This window comes from Bombina bombina, chromosome 3 (assembly GCF_027579735.1).
Source record: "Bombina bombina isolate aBomBom1 chromosome 3, aBomBom1.pri, whole genome shotgun sequence".
Lineage (NCBI taxonomy): Eukaryota > Metazoa > Chordata > Amphibia > Anura > Bombinatoridae > Bombina > Bombina bombina.
Window position 1 is genome coordinate 525,264,702 of NC_069501.1, and position 23,557 is coordinate 525,288,258.

Below are 23,557 nucleotides of genomic sequence, written 5' to 3' on the forward strand. Positions count from 1 at the left end.
AGTTGTAATCTAGCCCACAATTATTTATATTAAATAACAAAAGTGGCACACTTGGAGCTGCAAGAAATGGTTTACTATGTATAAAATGTTATTATTATCATTTATTTGTATAGCATCGCAAAATTCCATATTCACATTTATATTTATATGCCTGAAAGGAAGCCAAACAATATGTGCCTCCTTACCTAAGATATGTTAATGGACAGTTGGTCTTACAATCCTGTGAGAATTAAAATCGAAAGATATATAGTTAGCTTTGAGACAGCAAGGTGCCAGGAAATATCTCCCTACACTCAAATAGACATTCAGGGTTAGCTGGAGGAGGGACTGGCCTAACCAGTTAAAATAATATACATACAGTGGGGCAAAAAAGTATTTAGTCAGCCACCAATTGTGCAAGTTCTCCCACTTAAGAAGATGAGAGAGGCCTGTAATTTTCATCATAGGTATACCTCAACTATGAGAGACAAAATGTGGAAACAAATCCCATTGTCTGATTTGGAAAGAATGTATTTGCATATTATGGTTGAAAATAAGTATTTAGTCACTTACAAACAAGCAAGATTTCTGGCTCTCACAGACCTGTATCTTCTTCTTTAAGAGGCTCCTCTGTCCTCCACTCATTAACTGTATTAATGGCACCTGTTTGAACTTGTTATCAGTATAAAAGACACCTGTCCACAACCTCAAACAGTCACACTCCAAACTCCACTATGGTGAAGACCAAAGAGCTGTCGATGGACACCAGAAACTAAATTGTAGACCTGCACCAGGCTGGGAAGACTGAATCTGCAATAGGCAAGCAGCTTGGTGTGAAGAAATCAACTGTGGGAGCAATAATTAGAAAATGGAAGACATACAAGACCACTGATAATCTCCTTTGATCTGGGGCTCCACCCAAGATCTCACCCCGTGGGGTCAAAATGATCACAAGAACGGTGAGCAAACATCCCAGAACCACATGGGGGGACCTAGTGAATGAACTGCAGAGAGCTGGGACCAACGTAACAAAGGCTACCATCAGTAACACACTACGCCGCCAGGGACTCAGATCCTGCAGTGCCAGACGTGTCCCACTGCTTAAGCCAGTACATGTCCGGGCCCGTCTGAAGTATGCTAGAGAGCATTTGGATGATCCAGAAGCAGATTGGGACAATGTCATATGGTCAGATGAAACCAAAGTAGAACTGTTTGGTAGAAACACAACTCGTCGTGTTTGGAGGAGAGAGAATGCTGAGTTGCAACCAAAGAAAACCATACCTACTGTGAAGCATGAGGGTGGAAACATCATGCTTTGGGGCTGTTTCTCTGCAAAGGGAACAGGACAAATGATCTGTGTACATGAAAGAATGAATGGGGCCATGTATCGTGAGATTTTGAGTGCAAACCTCCTTCCATCAGCAAGGGCATTGAAGATGAAACGTGGCTGGATATTTCAGCATGACAATGATCCCAAACACACCACCCGGGCAACGAAGGAGTGGTTTCGTAAGAAGCATTTCAAGGTCCTGGAGTGGCCTAGCCAGTCTCCAGATCTCAACCCCATAGAAAACCTTTGGAGGGAGTTGAAATTCCGTGTTGCCCAGCGACAGCCCCAAAACATCACTGCTCTAGAGGAGATCTGCATGCAGGAATGGGCCAACATGCCAGCAACAGTGTGTGGCAACCTTGTGAAGACTTACAGAAAACGTTTGACCTCTGTCATTGCCAACAAAGGATATATAACAAAGTATTGAGATGAACTTTTGATATTGACCAAATACTTATTTTCCACCATAATTTGCAAATAAATTCTTTCCAAATCAGACAATGTGATTGTCTGGATTTGTTTCCACATTTTGTCTCTCATAGTTGAGGTATACCTATGATGAAAATTACAGGCCTCTCTCATCTTCTTAAGTGGGAGAACTTGCACAATTGGTGGCTGACTAAATACTTTTTTGCCCCACTGTATACAGTTGGAACTAGTTCATAGACTGCTGAGAGTGGAAGCGTATGTTCTGGGGCCTGTCATGACTTGAACTTGGAGAGAGAGCCCAGTTTGAAGATCCTGTGTAAACCTTAGTCCAGAGATCATTCCTGGTGTAGTCCCTAAAGATCAGAGACCCACAAGCAGGAAATCTGGGAACACTGGCCCTTAAGAGAGTGAAAATTACAGGCCTCTCTCATCTTCTTAAGTGGGAGAACTTGCACAATTGGTGGCTGACTAAATACTTTTTTGCCCCACTGTATACAGTTGGAACTAGTTCATAGACTGCTGAGAGTGGAAGCGTACGTTCTGGGGCCTGTCATGACTTGAACTTGGAGAGAGAGCCCAGTTTGAAGATCCTGTGTAAACCTTAGTCCAGAGATCATTCCTGGTGTAGTCCCTAAAGATCAGAGACACACAAGCAGGAAATCTGGGAATACTGGCCCTTAAGAGAGTGAGACCCCAAAACATATTGGTTTAATAATAGTATTTATAAGGACTGTTAGAGAAGCAAGGATTCATAGTAATTGTTTTTTTGGATTTTTTTATCAGATATAGTTGTATGTATTGTTTTGCACTTTTGTACCGCAAGCTCGCAGTAGCAATAACCAACCACTTGTAATGGCTGGTTATTTATCACTCACCCTTAAACGTTGTGAATTTTCCTCTTTACAGACGCGTAATAAATTAACGATCCACTTGTAATCTAGACCTTAAACTGAAATAAAGCCTTGTTTTTTTAATTTACCTATTAACACTATATTATTTTTTATTTTTTTAGTAGACAACTAAAAGTATTGAGTTAGGCCCATGTTGGTATATTTCATGCCACGGTTTTGCTGTAGTGTTGAGATTACCTTCCCACCTGACATCTCCCATACCCTGACCCCTCCCAAACAGATATCTTCCCTCCTTCACCCCCCCACTGGTCGCCGCCATCTTAAGTACTGGCAGACAGTCTGCCAGCATGTCACTTACTTAGAGCTGTTGTTTTTTGTTTTTAAATATTGTTTATTTATTTAGTGTATGGAAACCTCCTTCATCCCATCCCAGCTCTCTACCACCCTCAATAGGTTCCGCCATCTTAGGTACTGGCAGCTGTTTGCCAGTACCCAATTTGCATTTATTTAATAATTATTTTAATATATAAAAGAATAAATTAAAAAACTATGTAGTGTAGAGATCCCCCCTCACCTTTCACCTGACAACTGATTCATCGAAGGCCACCTACCTGTACCCATTTTTGTAGTGTTGGGGAACCCATCCCTCACCAAATATTTCTGAAGGTAGGGAATCCCCCACCTCCCCTCCCTTCCCCCCTCCCGTGATGCATCATTGCCCGCTTCCCTCCCACGGCAGCGCCACCGCAGTTGCAAACAGTGATCCAGAGTGTCAGTTTCTGCATCTGCGATCTGCTTCATCTGTCAGGGCTCCCTTACCATATGAAGACAGATCCCTTCTCCCTCTAGCTGCAGTCTTAGCTGTCAGAGCTGACAGCTGGGATTGCAGCATGAGGGAAAAGATTGGACGTAGCTACTACGTCAACAGAGTACACTGGGCAAAGTCCCATTAGCAGAAAGGGTTAATATTGGTTTTAGATACATCACAAGAATTTCAGAGCAATACATTAGTTTATTCAAACATAGGTTAAACACGCACATTACAGTTTATCATTACATTGAATTTGTAGCAGATGCTTATCCCAGACTACATAAAAAAGCAAGTTATAGTGATCATATGTAAGCAGAAATGGTTTGACTATGTTTAAAAATTATGAAAGACATAGTAAAAGCTCAAAATATTGAAATGAAGAAATGAAGAATGAAATCTTATTTTTCGTCTCTGATAATAGATATATAGTGAAGAAAAATAAATAATTTCTAAATCTTAAGAATAAGATGTTTATTATAAGTGTATAATCATGTGACTGATTCCTTCATATCTCTTCATAGCAATCCTTAGGAGACTTCTCAGTAGAGTTTATTGAAGACAAACATCAGTAGGCAGCTGATCATCATGGTGGCAGAAAAAGCTAGAGAAATTACAAAATAGTATTATACCTTAATATAACTGACAGTAAGGTAATGAGGTTACATACATGTATACACCCACAGTGATTGTATCATAATGAGAAGATAGTTTAATTGTAGATATAAACCTAGTAAAAGTATCATAGTGAGAAGAGTATATCCGTATATACACACAGTGAATATTTTATACTAAGGAGGGTATATCAGTGTTTAAATACACAGTGACTGTATCATAATGAGATATAAACCACTGTGATATTCAGAAAATAGGATATCATGTGGTACTTGATTGAATATGATTAATATTTATCTGCACATAGTTAAGTAACAATATATTTAAAAATGTTTAGAGAATATTCATACCTGCATGGGTTCCTGAGCTGCCTGAATTGACCTGACCTGAAAAAAAGACATAACCATTTGATTAATATTGACAATCTTTCAGATAAAATATCTAATCATAGGAAAGGTTTTTCATAAAAGAGAGAGAGGAAATGAGTATAACAAAACAGAGGAGAGAGGGAGTGAAGGAGATGAGTGAATATATATGGCTGTTCTATATTAATACATCTAATACAAAAGGCAAAGAAAGAAGCTATTAAAGGGACATGAAACCCAACATTTTTCTTTCATGATTTTAGGTAGAACATACAATTTTAAACAACTTTCCAGTTTACTTCTATTAGCACATTTGATTCTTTCTCTTGTTATCATTAGTTGAAGGAGCAGTAATGCACTACTGGTTTCTAACTGAACACATGGGTGAGCCAATGCAGCCACCAATCAGCAGCTAGAACCTACGTCCTTTACTGTTCCTTAGGGTTCCTAGATAAACCTTTCAGTAATTGATAACAAAAGAAGGAAGCAAATTAAATAATAAAAGTAAATTCGAAACTTGTTTAAAATTGTATGCTCTGTCTAAATCATGAATGTCTAATTATGACTTATTATTTAAGGCATAGACTTACCATCCAAATTCAAAGACAGCGACACTGCACCTAGGCTTGGATCAGAGGCTTTGCCTGATTTACACTATAAAGAAAGAAAAAATAAACATGATGTAATCTAGAAAAATTCTGAATGAGATGTTCTCATTTTTTACTTTAGAATGTGTGTATGAACAATTGAGCTGCACATATTTAGGATGTCATTTATAAATAGTGACTATATATTTCACGCTACACATATATACAGTTCTTGCTAGTAGATAAGTACACAGTAAGACAAAAGGAAATAGTTGCAGCTTACAATGATTCATTGATGTTGATTAACTGATTGGTTGATTCAATTTAAAGTCTTGGAAAACATAAAATACTAATAGTGCATATTCTAATTCTTTAGAAAAGCTTATTGATATTTTTTCTACAAAATTCATCATTAAATTCTAATGAAAATGTTGTTCATAAATCATTTAATAACCTAAACCTAAACCTAAACTATAATCAGAATTAAAGATTTACAATACAATAGTTTTATGGTAACTTCTTCTTTTTTTTTTTAAATTAAGGGGCAATTAAAATTGTATTTAATAAAAATGACTGTTAGGTTTCACTTACCCCAGTACAGCCCTCAGATTTGTCACACAGTCGTGCATCACAGAAAATGTTTAGAGTGTCAAAATCCTGAAATTTGAATGCACTAAATCTTATCCTGGATTCCAATGCAACTCCATTTTGTTCTACTGCCACATCAAAATCGGCATCAGGTGCTGGACAACTAAGAATAAAAATGCACTTGAATATATAGGTAGCCTCTCTCTTTGTTGTATAGCAATATATTAATTGCAAACAGCCAATAATCTCCAAAACATGCTCCCAAATTCTATTTAATCTGCTTATTTAAAAACAAAAATTGCTTTGTCTCTCCAGAAACACCACAAACTATGCTATTGGTTAGAAAGAGCTCATCTGAGTACTATACAATATTGTACCTTGGTTAGAACTGAACTCATGTTTTCTTCAAGGACATTTAAATACAATGGGCTCCATGCACTAAGCAGCGTAAGCTGCTCCAGAGCCCTTGAGGGGCAGGTTCACACATGCAAGCCTGCTTCCCGCAATGTAAGAAGCAGCGGTCATTAGACTGCTGCTTTTTACACTCTACGCCACCTCTAAAGGTGGTGAGGAGAAATCACAGAGTGCTCACTCACTTTGGATGATTGACAGTCCCTTCTCTCACGCGATTGGTCGTGAGAGAGAAGGGGACGGCTTTACACGCTTACTTGAGTGTGTAATGATGCACACAAGCAGCAGATTCTGTTTATCCACTGCGCTATGTAGCGAAGACGAGCGGATAACTTCTTGAGTTGAGAAGCTTGTCTGCTTGCCTTTTAATACATGGGGGCCAATAATTAATCACATAACTATTTCAAATAGGTACTGCCTTAAAAATCTAAACCTCGTATGGGATATTAAAGGGACTAAGTTTGAGAAACTCTTGTCTGAGGATTACTGATAAGCATTCAGGTAGCATAGCACACCTGGATAACTATGCCTAGTGAAATTAAGCATCATTACACTTTCCTTGCAGCCCATTTCACAAGAGTACAGTAAAATGTAGGTCATATTAATCTGAAATAGTTTATACAATATTCAGTTTTTCAATTCTCTTAATTGCAAGTTGTTTTCTGACAAATTATCCTGGACAGATTTGGTTACAGTAACTCCTGCTAGAATAATGATAAAGATAAAGGCTGGTTCCCTTTTTATATGGTGTATAGCAAGTAACATTAATGTGGAAAGCAACGTTTTTAAAATGTACAATTCAAATGGTTTAGTATTCATTTTACTTCACTTAGGACTAGTTTCCATTGCTGTTGTAAACTGTGTAAACTGCAGGTAATATGAAATAGCTCCATTAAAGTCTATGGAGATTTTTTATGTTGCCACAAGTTTACACAGTTTACAATAGCAATGAAAACTAGGACTTAAAGGGATACTGAACCCAAATTTTTTCTTTCATGGTTCGGATAGAGCATGCAATTTTAAGCAACTTTCTAATTTACTTCTGTTATCAATTTTTCTTCGTTCTCTTGATATCTTTATTTGAAAAAGAAGGCATCTAAGCTAAGGAGCCAGCAAATTTGTGGTTCAGAACCATGGACAGCATTTGTTTATTGGTGCTGTCCAATCAGCAAGGACAACCCAGGTTGTTCACCAAAAATGGGCCGGCATCTAAACTTAAATTCTTGCTTTTCAAATAAACATACCAAGAGAATGAAGAAAATTTGCTAATAGGAGTATATTAGAAAGTTGCTTAAAATTGCATGCTCTATCTGAATCACAAAAGAAAACATTTGGGTACAGTGTCCCTTTAATGTATCTAGAGCAAAAAAGATGCTCCAACCTAATTTTTGAAACATACTTTATAACTATTCTAAATATATTCACCCTTCACTGAATTGCTAAAATTATTTGGAAAGTAAAATTGTATTTAGAGAAAAAATTAGAATAGATAAACGTGACTTAGCTTTAGGTTAAACTAGACCTGTGCATTCGGATCATTCGTTATGATCCGAATGCTGAAGAAGGCGGCTACTCGCAGCATTCAGCTCTTTTCGGAGCCACATTTATTCTTGTGAAATTGCAACGCACTAAGATCTGGATTTACATAGGCCTTGGCGTGTTTTACTTTGACAAGAATAAATGCGGCTCCGAAAAGAGCTGAATGCCATGAACAGTCTCCTTCTTACGCATTCATATCATCATGAATTATTCAAATACACAGGCCTAGTATTAAGGATATAAACGTGCTAAAAATGCTCTATTATGTTAGAGCACTTTATTATTGCAATGCTTGTATATAACTGGGGGTTAAAATCGGCTCCAGAACAGAAATACCCTATTGGTAGCTAGCAAAACATTTCTGGCCAACCCAATAACAAGAGACGAAGGTGATCCGCCAATCATCAGCTAGCTCTCAGTAGTACATGCTGCTTCTGATGTTATGTATGTATGCTATGCTTCTTTTATGCAACAAAAGATATCAACAGGACAAAGTACATTTTATTATAGTAGTGGATTTAAAAGTTTATCTGAATCATGAAAATTGTATTTTGACTTTCATGACCCTTTAAAGGGAAACATTAAAATACACATGAAAATTAATTATTTAATTGAACCAATAAATAATTAACTGTGGCCAGTGTTAATTGTTTTAATGAATGAACCCAAGTACAATCAATAACTACTTTGCATTGAATGAATAGAGGATTTAACCAAATTTTAAAAAAAAAATCTTACCCTCCTTCCACTATTGGAACATTGTTGGGATCATTGTCATTCCGAGCATTGTAAGGAGATGCAAAACATTTCACAACTCTTAGGGTAAAGTTAGCTCCATCTGGACCATTAATAAGGAAGCCCAGGTATACATTTGTTTGCACATTTACACTTTCCCCATTCTGAAATGGATCAGTGTATGATGGACTCTTGAAAGCAGCCAAGGTAAGGGGATATGATCCTTCTCCATAGAGTCCTGGGAGGTTAGTGGTACTGTGAAAATAAAACAGTTTGGTGATGTACAGTATATATATGCAAGTAAGCTTAAGTAGAGATGACTTGTACAAAAGTAATGCTAAACTTTGTCTAAGCACCATTATTTGATTTTACTCAATATAACATTTGAGAGGGAAGAGAATATTAAAATAACTTCTACAACTTTCAGTATATCATTGGCGATATACACAAAAACATTAAAATGTGTATTACTAAATAAGGGCTAGATCCTGCCTGCACTAACTTGTGCGCATATTACAAGTTGAAAGTAAATGCACTTAATCGGGTGTAAACTAAATTAGTGCGTATCAGGTTAGCATGAGTGAAGACCTAGCATAAAGTATAATAGTTAGAAATAAATGTGCACCAAACACATCATAAATACATTAAACTTGTGTTACACTCATATATACACTATCTGATAAAAAAATATTCATATAAATACATTTTTTATAAGCATTAAAAGATATATGAAAAGGTGTTTAAAATATATATACAGTATATGTGTGTGTGTGTTAGAGAATATATATGTATGTGTTTACAATATGTATATACATGTGTATTATATGTGTTTATATGTGTAAATATGTATATAGACACATTGGAACCCTTTCCACTCAATTACCTTCAATCTTGGGAAAGCATTTTTAATCATTTTAATGTTTCAATATATTATGTGTTTTACTGAGTATTGTGCATAATTTATATATTTCTCATAAAATATTTTTAAATATATTAGTTTTAATGAATAATTATTATAAAATGAAATTTAATATTATAGTGATTTATTATAATTTCTAAGAACATCTATAATAATGATATATTTTTATTAATACTATTTCTCAATATTTTATGAAAATAAATGGTGTGAGGTCTGATCCAAGCATTTGGTTCAAAGTGGATCTACAGGGCCAGGGATCTGATTTGAAGTCTCATGTGGAAATAAGGCAGTGAAGACTAGTGTCTGATCAGATTTGAGTATGTGGCTTACAAAGGGACTACAGAGCTAGGACTCAGATTTGATGTGGGTATGTTGCTAAATGAGATGCTGCAGAGATAGGAATCTGATCTGAGGTCTAATTGTAGACAGGTGTCTGTGGGTCTTACATGTTATTGTGTTAATTTTCATGTGTGTGTAGAAAGTGAGAAAACCTAAGTGGCTGAAGGTTTATGGTGGATATTGCAAGAGGCTGAGATGTAAGGACAATGATAAAAATGTCATGATCTGCAAAGTGGGCTACTGCCTTTGAATACCTGGGCTTATCTTATTTTCCTGGCTCAGTCTTTCTTGTTTTCAATTTGTAATCTGCTGCTAAGTCCTTTTTTGGAGGACAAACAATTTATGTAATAATAATTACATTTGTTATATATAGTTTATCATGATGTAGCTCATGACTTGGAAGCCAAAGACGATTCCTAATTTTCATGTAGAGCTATTAGTTCATGCACAGATATTATTGTAATTTTGCTAGATCAAGGGAAGCAAAGTACACATCTTCGTCTGTTTCTGTTCTTCACTGCTATGAGCAACCTATCTAGCATAACATTGAGCAGTATAAGCAGAGATGCAAGAGGGCGCTCTGGTTAGTTTGCATGGGTAAATGATATGGCACTATGCTGTACAACCTGGGAAATGTTTTGTAACAAGAATCATTTTTAATTAAATACATGTATTGGGTTTTGCATGCTCACTTCACAAATCTGTAAGGAAAATAGAAAAGTTTAGTGTCCCTTCCATGTATCTAAACCTTGGTTTAACCATTTGTATTCTAGAGAAGACTATAATCCCTTGTGTAGTGATGTGCTACATGATCCTACAATGCCAATTTTTTTCTTCTTTTTTTTTGCCAATGGCTCAAAAGTGTATTTGCCACCTAGATACCGGTTTTAATTAGGTCTTTCCTTTTCCAGAATTCATATTTTACAATAAAATAAAAATGTTATAGATTTATATTCACCTCACGATCGGATTAAGAGTGACATTGAGGCTGGTCTGCATTGTCAGATTGTAAGAACAACTGAAGTTGACTTCAATAGGATTGGCAGCTGCCAGTAATTTTTTCAGAATGTCAATGCGAAGTGTGTTTTGATAAGTCACTTTTGAATTGATAACCTGTTGAAAGAGGTGAAAATATACAACCATAAATACACAAATATAATAGAACTTTATACATTCTGTAAAATAAAATAAATTAGAGGTATTGACCTGCTGTAACACTCCAATTACTCTGCTGAACTGATGAAAGGCTAACCCAAGAGTTTACATTGGTGGTGGTAGTTGTGAGACGCAAAATGTAAAACTATTCGGCTAATTTCCAGATTAATCTTTGCTCTTGCAACCTTCACCTGTGATTGACTCAGTTGCAATAGACACACATATTTTTTAGATAAGTACTAAACTATCTATGTCAGAATCTTACAGTATGTTTTTTTACTTTCCACAATTAATTTATGATTTAAATCTTTAATATTATTTTTCAGTATTAAATATATATAATATTCATATTTTTAAGGTATGGTGTATATGTTAAGGAGACATAACATTAAGTCAATTAACAGCAGCATATGAAAAGTCAAAATCAATTAATGAGCTTAATATAAACATGACACATGATTAAGGGGTAACCCCCTAAAAGTTGTATTTTTTTTGTTGTTGGTGCCAATAAATCGTTACTTTATACTGTGCTGCTGCCTCTTTGGGACTTCTCAATATAAACATTGCAAGTTATGATTGAAAGTCAATGGGATCCAAGAAAATTGAAAATCCAATAGGGTTGTAAACTTTTATCTTTCTCAGCATTTTAATAGCAATATTAAGTCTAGAAATAATCACATCAGCAATGTAAATTAAACTTTCATGATTAGTTTTATTGGTATGATTTGTTGAAAAGCATACTTAAAGGGACACTGAACCCACATTTTTTCTTTCGCAATTCAGAAAGATCAGGCAATTTTAAGCAACTTTCTAATTGACCCCTAATATCAATTTTTCTTTGTTCTCTTGTAGTAGGTAGCTACTGATTGGTGACTGCACATAACTAAATAAAATGGGTTGTTTGTTATAGAAAACTATATCTAGAGGGACCATCTGCAGCCTCAACAGAAACTTGGTAACATATTATGCTCACACTTACCTTTTTAATTTTAAGTGCATTTAATGGTAACCTAAAACAATATATCAGTTTGCTTTTTGAAATCTCCTAGCTAATTTTTTGCAATCCATTTTTACTATAAAAGTAAATGTTTATCCAAATGCTTTTCTGAAACTATTTAAATGTCCAATACTTTAGAAAGTACAAAATATGTATTTTTTTAGATTGAATCATAAAACATTTGCATTTCATAATCTACTTTAGTTAAAGGGACATGAATTTCATGACTCCCATAGAGCATATTATTTTAAACAACCCAGTTTACTTCTATTAACTTATTTGATTTGTTTTCTTGGTATCCTTTGTTGAAAAACATAGCTAGATAGGCTCAGGAGCTGGGTGCTTGCTGCTGATTGGTTGTTTAACATAGATTTCTCTTATCATTAGCTTACTAATGTGTTTAGCTAGTTCCCAGTAGATTATTGCTACCCCTTCAATAAGAATAACAAGAGAGTGAAACAAACGATAATATAAATCAAATGGAAAGTTGTTTAAAATTGTATGCTCTATCTGAATCATGAAAGAAAAATTGGTGTTTCATGTCCCTTTAATATAATGAAACAAATGTCTGGTTCCATTATATATGTTGCTTAAAGGGGCATAAAACCAACATTTTTCTGCTATGATTTAGCTAGAACATACAATTTTAAACAACTTTCCAATTTAATTCTATTATCTAATTTTCTTAATTTCTTGTTATCCTTTGTTGAAAAGCAGGAAGGTAAGCTCAAGAGTGTGCACGTGTCTGCAGTACTATATAGCAGCAGTTTTGCAACAATGTTATACATTAGCAAGAGCACTAGATGGCAGCACTATTTCACGCTACCTATCTAGATATCTCTTCAACAAAGAACAACAAAAGTACAAAGCAAATTTGATAACTGAAGTAAATTGGAAACTTTTTTTTAAAATTGTATCCTCTATTTGAATTATGAAAGACATTTTTTAGGTTTCATGTCCCTTTAAAGTGTTGTGTATTTGCGTTATATTTACAATTTTCATGATGGCTGTTACAGAAAAGTACCATATTATTATTATTGTTATTATCTTTGCTTTTATTATATTTTAGAAACTGACAACAAACCCCAAACACTTTGAACAGTAAGAGGTATGAAATTAGTTTTCAGGTTATAGATTAGATATAAACTACACAGTAGCAGGAGACCGTAGCAAATAATGACATTACCTCTTAGCTAATCATAAAATCTTACCGTTACTCTGTTTCCGCACTGTCCAACCTGAGCTTTAACTTGAAGAGCCTGTACGCGCACATTATTAGCATCAACTTCAGTATAGGTAGAACTGCAGTTGTCACTAGCATGATCTTTCAGCTGAATTGTTGTCTCATTATATCCAAGGTAGTTCAGAAGACATATACTAAATTTTGGTGTAATTGTACCTTTTCCATCACATGTCACAGATGGCTGCAAATTTGAAATAGCTGAAAATAAAGGAAAATATAACATATCACTAAAGCATAAACAAACACATTTAAATTACATGGACATTCAAAACAAATTTATAAATCAGGATTTAATCTGGACAGTAATAGGACAAGAAGTGTCATTATATTCATGAACTATTCTAACTTCCTTTACATATTTAAAGGAATATAAATATTATTAACCATTGAGTGTACTTTTCACTGTAAAATATTTAACTTCTTTCTGAGGATCTGATGATCAAAAACACCCTCATTGAGAGAAATCTTGCAAAACCTTTGGTGGCTTTTTAGAGCTTTATATTGCCACTACTCCTTGCTAATTCTTCTTGACCTGTCCTCTGCCTTTGACACAGTTGACCATCCTCTCCTCCTAAAAATACTACATTCATTTGGCATCCGAGACACAGCCCTCACCTGGTTTGTCTCATATCTCTCAAAACACTTGTTTTCAGTTTCCTTTAACAACATATCTTGTGATCCTATGACTCTCTCTCAGTTGCAGTACCGCAAGGCTTGAGTCCCTTGCTTTTCTCTCTCTATACATCCTCCCTTGGGAAACGTTTAGCCTCCTTTGGATTCCAGTACCACTTATATGATGATGATACCCAAATCTATCTTTCCTCTCCTGATATCTCTCCCTCTTTACTCAACCAGATTTCCAAATGCCTCTCTGCAATTTTCTCTTGGATGTCTTCACACTACCTCTAACTCAATCTGTCCAAAACTGAGCTGCTTTTTATTCCCCCCTCTTCGAGACATCCAACACCTGACATTTATTTGATGGTTGGAGACTCTATTCTCAACACCTCACCCCAGGTTCACTGTATTGGGGTTATACTAGGCTCAGAGCTCACATTCAACCCACATATACAAGCACTTACCAAATCCTGCCGTTCACACCTACGCAACATTTCCAGAATTTGTCCCTTCCCTACTCAAAAAACTAAAAAATACTTATTCATTCCCTCATTTTGTCACGCATTGATCATTGCAATATACTTCTAAATGGCCTTCCAAAACACCCCCTCTCCTCCCTCCAATCTATTATGAATGCTTCTGCTAGACTCATCCACCTAAGTGGCTGATCTACATCAGCTGCTCCGCTCTGCCAGCCTCTACACTGGCTCCCCATACACTCCAGAATACAATTTAAAGTATTAAACCTAACTTACAAAGCACTCAACAGTCTAACTCTCAACTATATTTCCTCTCCCATCATGAAATATTCCCCATTCCGTCCTCATCGATCAACCTCTGACCTACCTCTCTACCCTCCTGTTATCTCTATGTCCCACTCTCGTCTCCAAGACTTTGCACGTGCTGCTCCTGTCCTCTGAAACTCTCTACCCCACTCCATAAGACTGTCTCCAACCTTTTATAGCTTTAGACACTCCTTGAAAACCCACCTATTCAGAGGGGCTTATCATCTCTCCTCCATCTCTCATCCTAACCAAACTAATACATGTACATGAACTGCTTGACTCACTGCTGCAACTACAACTGATCTGACAAGCTACCCCAACCTTATGTCTCTGCACCCTAAACCTGTAGACTGTGAGCTCTCCGGAGCAGGGCCCTCTTCCTCCTGTACTAGATTTATTTAGTGTTGTTATGTTTTGTATTTTATCACAAATCCTTGTCATTGTATACCCCTATCACTGTACCCAGCGCTATGGAATTTAGCGGCACTATACAAATAATTGATAATAATAATATTTGCACATTTTAAAATAATATTAAATGGTTATATTGTAATAGTAACAACAAATGCCTCTAAACTTATTGTCAGCTTAAGTCCTTGCCATTAAGAGAGGGCTGCAGTACATTGTATTCTTGATTAGTAGACAAGGGGTTTGTGCATGACAATGTGCCGGACATTTGTTGCCGTTACAGATCTAACCAGCGTATAAAACCCTTGTTTGCCAGAGTGGATTACAATGCATTTCATGACTAATAGGGATGGGAGAATGTTTCGCAACATTCGAAAAACGGCACGAATTTTAACACATTCGTTCGTTCTAATCGAATTTCGAATGTTTACATAACATTCTAACATTCGATTTTCAAATGTTCGGTTTCGAATTTTACGATTACATTCGAAAATATTCGAATTCGAAAAATTTGAATTTAGATTGTAATAGTATTTCTAATGCTTTTTCTTTAAATGTAATATTCGAATTATGCAATATTCGAATTCGAAAAATTCGAATTTAGATTGTAATAGTATTTCTAATGCTTTTTCTTTAAATGTAATATTCGAATTATGCAATACGTGTATTCTAATTCGAAAAATTCTAATTTAGATTGTAATAGTATTTCTAATGCTTTTTCTTTAAATGTAATATTCGAATTATGCAATACATGTATTTGAATTCGAAAAATTCGAATTTAGATTGTAATAGTATTTCTAATGCTTTTAAATGTAATATTCGAATTATGCAATATTCGAATTTGAAAAATTCGAATTTATATTTGAATTCAAAAAATTCAAATTTATGTTTGTAATAGTATTTGTAATGCTTTCTTTGAATGTAATATTCAAATTATGCAATATTCTATATGGAAACATTCGAAATGATATATTTGTATCTATTATGTATCAATTTACTAAATTCCCGCCCTACCACATGAACTATTGAACTTCTGAATAGTATTTGTTAAATAGAATGTTAAATTCAAAATTTCGAATGTGGACATTCGATATAATTATAAACAATCGAATTCGAAAGTGACATTCGAAAACTGTAAATAACATTCGATTTTCGAATTTTTAAGAATATTCGTTCTTATCGACATTCGAATTTAGAATTTGAATTTCGGTAATAACATTCGTTCTACATTCGAAATTCAAAAATTTACACATTCGCCCCTTCCCTACTAAGGGATAAAGATACTCAGCTAGTACAAAAAAGAGCTCACTCAAATAATAGAGCAGCCCCTAACTCTCCAAAGCAACTGGCTCATGAGGAGCTGCAGTGTTGTATATGTCTAAGGCAGCATTAAAACTAAATATAGCACTGAACATGTAAAGCTTTCAGATCAAACAAAATTCAAAAACAACTATCATGTTTAGCTCTTTAATAGTATTTTTGTTTAATAATTCTACAGAAAGTTGTAAGAAATATCACCAAAATTAGTACAAGCTTATGTTTTCAGAATAAGACCATTCGGGTCATTTTAATTCTCTAAATTGTATTTATTTATGGAAGTATAACATGTTGTAATTTTATATGCAGCAAACTACACATTTAAGATGAGAAAAGAAGTATGTTCATCTAAGTATTTGGATTCATACATATCTGGCAAGTGCCTCATATATACTCAGAGAAGTTATAGACATTTTCATCAGATTCTAACAGTATTTTAACATACAGCCATATACTATAATCTGTTATGTTTTAGTAAAGTAAATATTACATGAATTTGAGTGTGTCCTGTTTGTGCTTATTGGTATCTGTGTGTGTATAAGATTGTGTGTGTTCTTATATTTAAATCACTAACACTACATGAGCTGTCTTTACAGAATGTGGGTAGAATAAATGAAGCTAGCAGATACTTACTCTTGCCCTTGTAGTAGGTACTGTTACATATACAAGATGAAACACCAGCATTAGTGACACAAGCCTCATCATTCAAACAAGATGGAGTGCAGGTGAGTGCTTCTGTAAAAGACAAAGCATAATTAGAGAAAACACTATAGATACAGTAATCCAGCTCAAAACCATCAGCATATGACACCTAATAAAAAATATATATATTTCATACTGTCCCCAAGAGTGATGAACAACTTCCTAACACATGGTGGCATAAGATGAATATTTTAATGGTAAAAGTAAAGTCAAAACTAAACTTAAAATGGATTAAATAGAGAAGGATATTTTAAATAACTTTTCAATTTACTTCTATAATTATTTTTAATTCTTTTGGTATACTTTGTTATTGGGACGGTGTACTGTATTTTTTTTTTTTTGTCCCTTTTAATTTGTTACCAATGATCCATTTTACCTGCTACAGTGTAATACATTGTTTACAAATAGCCCAAATTACTTTTATTTTTCCATTTGCCAAAGCTGATTTTGCCAGGTGTATCCCTGCTTATACTGAAAATTTCAGTAACAATACTGTGATTGAAAAAATGTGTAAACAAGACGATTTAAATTAAAACATGGGGGGTTGCAGAGAGGCACTAAAATATTAATTTTACATAAAATCTTTGGGATTTTTTTTTAAACTTCCATTGTAATATAAACCTGCATAGTGAGATAAATATCCCTCAAGGAAAAATCAGTTTTTCTAAAATTCTTTGAAGGGTCTCGCCTTACTGAGGATGCTTTTTAGATCATGTCTCCAGAACAGAGAGCTTTAGATCATTGGACACTAAGGGCTTGATGATCAAAACCTTGTCAGCATGGAAATAAACCTCACAAACTTTTTGGGGGCTTTTTTTGATCTTTATATTGCAATGTAAGTTTCTCTCCTTCACATCCTCAACTCTGCATAGCAAAATAAACAGTTTTAAAGTTAAAGTTGCATTTATTAAAAAAATTCAGAGCCCTCGTAGTACTGACGAGACTGCTTAGATCATCTCACCAGAGTGGAGAGCATTAGATCATTGTGCCCTAGGTATTGGTCTTTTAAGAAACATTGATGAATAAGATAAGAAGGACTTTGAGTAAACTAGTCAGTTAATGAGGACTGCTCTCCTTACAAGCCCAGTCCATTTTAGCAGGTTGTGGTTTCAATGAACATAAACTACTATTTCCTATACAAAATAAACCTAATGGAGTAATTTTCCATATTTTAAACTCAGGAGCTAGTGGAAACACATTAAACCAATATTACAGTACAGTGTGCCTTTAAAGAATAAGCATGCAAGGAGAAAAACACACCAGCGCCAAAAAAGGCTGTTATACCCAAGAATCACAGAGTCAATATAAGAAATAAAGAAAAGTATTTATTACTAGATCAATATAGGACAACGAATACAATTATATAAATCCTCACTAAATCAAAACTGAAATAAGATCTAAAATAAGTGCAGGTTGGCCAACCTGGGAAACTAATATTAAATAGATATAATGTCTATAAGTGTAGAGCATATGTAAAATAGTATCTAAAATAGTATCTAAAATAGTGTCTAAAATACAGAATAAAACATAAACACTTTAGGAATGGATGGTGTTATGTAACACACAGCAATATACCGTATATAATATATGGCAAATAAAACATATGGCAAATAGAAACTTGCTGATAAAAACTAGCTGGTAAATTAATTCTGACCACAAAACATTAAAAGACCTATTAGGAGTACTGTCAGTAATAACCACTTCTGATCGTGGGTTAATGACCGATGAGAGTCTATAAGTCTGTAAAACTGTATTATCAGTGATTCAAGTAGTAGGATACTTCAGTCAATAAAGAACGGATTAAACCTTTCTGGTTTTTTTTTGTCCGTATACAGAGCAGCTGATTGGTACCTTATTATATTGTCAATCCAGTTTATGGCATTCAAGCGTATCTTCTCACGAATGCTGTGTCAGGATAGTGATTCCAATACCTCCAAAAAAAGCCGATCATGAAGTCGGTTAGTTCCTCTTGGCGTTCTCCCGCTGTGCACCTACAGAGTGCGCGCCTTATCCTGAAGGATCTCTGATAGGTTCAGGCTGTTTGTGGGGGAGTGTCCGCTCTCGATCAGGTATGGACACCAGCTCTACGGCTATAGTGGTGTGTGATGTCTAGGACTTCCAATGCGTCCAAAGTAGTCTCCTTGATTAGGAAAAGATAGCAGCGATGTTTAGGACTTCCAATGCGTCCAAAGCAGTCTCCTTTGTTAGGATAAGATAGCAGCAACGCGTTTCAACTGAGAGGACTCAGTCTTTATCAAGCTGCTTATCCTTAGCTGTGTGAGGCTTAAGTAGCCTCTAACCAGTTACTATAGGGTGGAACTTAATTATTCAATTAGCCGTGGGGATGCCATTTGTCTCATTCAAAGGCATGTTAATAAAATAAAACAAACACATAATAAATGAATGACTGTTAAAGTGGAATAATCTGATTTAACATAACATATAGATCCTTTCGTTAGAATAGTAATGACTTTTTACTGTGATAAGGATTTTCCTACATAGAGATATAGATCAACTAATGCTAATTCTTATAGCTAAAGAATAACAGTCTAATACTAGCATAGAGGAAAATAAGACAGGCATAGGGGAAATTAAGACAGGTATTAATATGTAAATAAACATATTAGCTATAGCTGAACTCGATTATAATATCATAATAGTAGTGAACTATACCCAATAGTAAGTGTATCAATTATAAAGAACCAAGAGATAGTTTGTATAGACTTAATGGGAATGTCAGTAAAGCTCCTTTCAAAATTGAGTTATTATTTTAATGAATATGGAGAAGGTTATCGTGGAGTAATTAACTGAAAGTATATTTGATGGAAATTATTGCTCAGGAGTTTAGTTTTTTTTATATACAAATTTGGGATTATTAGGTAATACAATTCCTAAGTGAGGGTCAGATTTCAAGATTTTCCAATGTGTTTTAATGATTTTTTCTAATTTATGTCTATCTTCACTGAACTCAGTGATAAAAGGTAGAAAAATTTCTGTTGTTTTAGTGGTATCTGGAATATTCTCTTTTATTTTATATTGTAGGATGTCTTTTCTTTTTATTTCTTTAATCTTAATTCTTTCTGTTTCTATTCTATCTTCAGAATATCCTCTTTCAATAAATGTATTCTTTAGTGTTATGGACTGACTTTCAACACTAAAGAATAAATTTATTGAAAGAGGATATTTTTCTACCTTTTATCACTGAGTTCAGTGAAGATAGACATAAATTAGAAAAAATCATTAAAACACATTGGAAAATCTTGAAATCTGACCCTCACTTAGGAATTGTATTACCTAATAATCCCAAATTTGTATATAAAAAAACTAAAAACCTAAAAAGTAAATTAGCCCCAACATACAAACAAAATGCCTTTAAATCCACTAGAGATTTACTTGGGGAAAAATTACAAGGCTTCTATCCGTGCCTAACATGCAAGGTATGCAAATATGCCAAAAAAACAAAAAATTTTACATCAACAAATACAATGAAAAATTACACAATAAAAGAGACTATACGATGCATATATATCAATACAATCTATTTGATAACTTGTAAAAAATGCGGGAAACAGTATATAGGTGAAACGGAGAGAACATTAAGAGAGAGAATTAGGGAACACGTAAACTCCATTGAAAATTCAGAAAAAGATAGAAATAAGGATCTCCCAGTGGCAAAACACTTTAAAACTTTCTGTAATAATAACTTAAAATTCTTTAATTTTACAGCAATAGCCAAAATAAATAAAAAGAAAAGAGGAGGTAATTTGTCTCACTTATTATTACAGAATGAGGCTAAATGGATATTCGAAGTCCGCACCTTAAAACCAGAAGGGTTAAATTTAGATTTTAATCTGAATTGCTTTTTAAACTCCTGAGCAATAATTTCCATCAAATATACTTTCAGTTAATTACTCCACGATAACCTTCTCCATATTCATTAAAATAATAACTCCATTTTGAAAGGAGCTTTACTGACATTCCCATTAAGTCTATACAAACTATCTCTTGGTTCTTTATAATTGATACACTTACTATTGGGTATAGTTCACTACTATTATGATATTATAATCGAGTTCAGCTATAGCTAATATGTTTATTTACATATTAATACCTGTCTTAATTTCCCCTATGCCTGTCTTATTTTCCTCTATGCTAGTATTAGACCGTTATTCTTTAGCTATAAGAATTAGCATTAGTTGATCTATATCTCTATGTAGGAAAATCCTTATCACAGTAAAAAGTCATTACTATTCTAACGAAAGGATCTATATGTTATGTTAAATCAGATTATTCCACTTTAACAATCATTCATTTATTATGTGTTTGTTTTATTTTATTAACATGCCTTTGAATGAGACAAATGGCATCCCCACGGCTAATTGAATAATTAAGTTCCGCCCTATAGTAACTGGTTAGAGGCTACTTAAGCCTCACACAGCTAAGGATAAGCAGCTTGATAAAGACTGAGTCCTCTCAGTTGAAACGCGTTGCTGCTATCTTATCCTAACAAAGGAGACTGCTTTGGACGCATTGGAAGTCCTAAACATCGCCAAGAGGAACTAACCGACTTCACGATCGGCTTTTTTTGGAGGTATTGGAATCACTATCCTGACACAGCATTCGTGAGAAGATACGCTTGAATGCCATAAACTGGATTGACAATATAATAAGGTACCAATCAGCTGCTCTGTATACGGACAAAAAAAACCCAGAAAGGTTTAATCCGTTCTTTATTGACTGAAGTATCCTACTACTTGAATCACTGATAATACAGTTTTACAGACTTATAGACTCTCATCGGTCATTAACCCACGATCAGAAGTGGTTATTACTGACAGTACTCCTAATAGGTCTTTTAATGTTTTGTGGTCAGAATTAATTTACCAGCTAGTTTTTATCAGCAAGTTTCTATTTGCCATATGTTTTATTTGCCATATATTATATACGGTATATTGTTGTGTGTTACATAACACCATCCTTTCCTAAAGTGTTTATGTTTTATTCTGTATTTTAGACACTATTTTAGATACTATTTTAGATACTATTTTACATATGCTCTACACTTATAGACATTATATCTATTTAATATTAGTTTCCCAGGTTGGCCAACCTGCACTTATTTTAGATCTTATTTCAGTTTTGATTTAGTGAGGATTTATATAATTGTATTCCTTGTCCTATATTGATCTAGTAATAAATACTTTTCTTTATTTCTTATATTGACTCTGTGATTCTTGGGTATAACAGCCTTTTTTGGCGCTGGTGTGTTTTTCTCCTTGCATGCTATCTCTCCTTTTTGGGATCTTTAGAGGAAATCCCATTTAAACTCACTAGCCATACCCTCTTTTTCTAGCGCAAATCTATCACCTCTTGCGCCTTTAAAGAATAATCCTAGGTGAACTAAGGAGCCTGCATGTTTCAATAGCTTTTGCAGTGTTTGCAACAATGTTTATAGCTATGTTACTGATAGTTGCAAACACTGCTGTTATAGAATGCTAAAGAACCACGCACACTCCTAAGCTCCTATCAGCCCACCTAGGTTTACTCTTCAACAAAGGATACTAAGAGAGTAAAACATAACTTTATGAAGTCAAACCAGCTTTAAAGGTACCTGTGGTGTTAGAAAACAATTACTGTACGTTATGAATATGAATCCTGCAAGCTTTTTGTCATTTAGCAGCATTAGATACAGTTTTTTTAAAACCTGCTACATTTGGTTCATTTGTGCAATAGATGTGACATTTAGAAAACATTATTATAATTATGCATTTGTATCCCTGTAGAAAAAAAACCTATATGTAACAGTATAACAAACAAGCAAACGCATTTAAAAGTCACCCTCACCTGCATGGTGCAGCACAGCAGCGAGTACAAAAGCAGATAGAATTTGCATTGCTGGTAGCCTGGTCCTGGCCATTTTTTTTGCTGTTTTGTTTGAAGATGAATGAGAATGTTCTCCAAATGCTGCTTTTATAAAGAACAACACTATGTCAACTATAGCTGAGGGGTAAAAGGGTGGAAAATGACGAATTGACTGGAGGGTTAATAAATATATGAAAAAATATAACCAAGACTCTCCCTGCCTATTTCTGGCTCAGTGTTTTAACCTCAAATGACAAAAATTTGAAGAATGGTTGTCATACGCATTAGTATGATTCAAGTGCATTCACAAAGTAATTTTTTTGTGACGACTTTACCCTCTAGGTGATGTTACTAAACAATAATACAATATTTTGATGACTCCTGCATGGTTTCTTCATATACGAACATTTATTAACTGATGCAAATAAAACCAGATCACACTGCTTTTAACTTTTTCAAAAAATAGCTCTCAAGTTAGAAATATTCTATGGTAATATTTGGATGTGTTCATTTACTTGTCCTACTTTTACATTGCTGGTGTTCATTTTTTATACCTGTCTCTTAAAATGACAAGCAATAAAAGTTCAAATGTCCTGATCACCAAGTGAAAGCTCTAAGTGTGTTACTAAATTGAAAAATAAATCTATAAAAATATATTTACAAAGTAGGTAAGACTTTTCTTAGTGGCAAGGCATGAGCCTATTAAGATCATGATAAATATCCCATGTGAATTTATAAGCATTGCCACCGACTCCAATAGTGATACTTCCCATTGGTCACTCACAAGATAGAGTCTATTCATTCCCCCCGCAACCTGGATTCCCCCTGACAAACCGCCTCTCACTGGGCTATTTGTATATTCAGGCGCCATTCACAGGGCTCCAAACAGAGAGGATGAGCACTGCCTATAATCCCTTTCGATTCTGGCCTCTCTGGCACACTCCGGGGCTCCGCCACCTGATCATCAAGCACCTC

At 34.6% G+C, this 23,557-nt stretch overlaps 1 protein-coding gene across 1 annotated transcript; it reads right to left on the reverse strand.

Annotated features, from left to right (window-relative positions):
- Window positions 1–3,581: 3,581 nt before the first annotated feature.
- On the reverse strand, window positions 3,582–22,721 carry LOC128653570 (pancreatic secretory granule membrane major glycoprotein GP2-like). The gene is made up of 9 exons (XM_053706951.1): window positions 22,565–22,721; window positions 16,652–16,753; window positions 12,859–13,088; window positions 10,454–10,608; window positions 8,241–8,492; window positions 5,556–5,715; window positions 4,968–5,031; window positions 4,363–4,398; window positions 3,582–4,001 (listed from the first exon to the last, which is right to left on the reverse strand). Exons 1-9 carry the CDS (start codon window positions 22,635–22,637, stop codon window positions 3,940–3,942), a joined length of 1,134 nt encoding a protein of 377 aa, XP_053562926.1. The 5' UTR covers window positions 22,638–22,721; the 3' UTR covers window positions 3,582–3,939.
- Window positions 22,722–23,557: the final 836 nt, after the last annotated feature.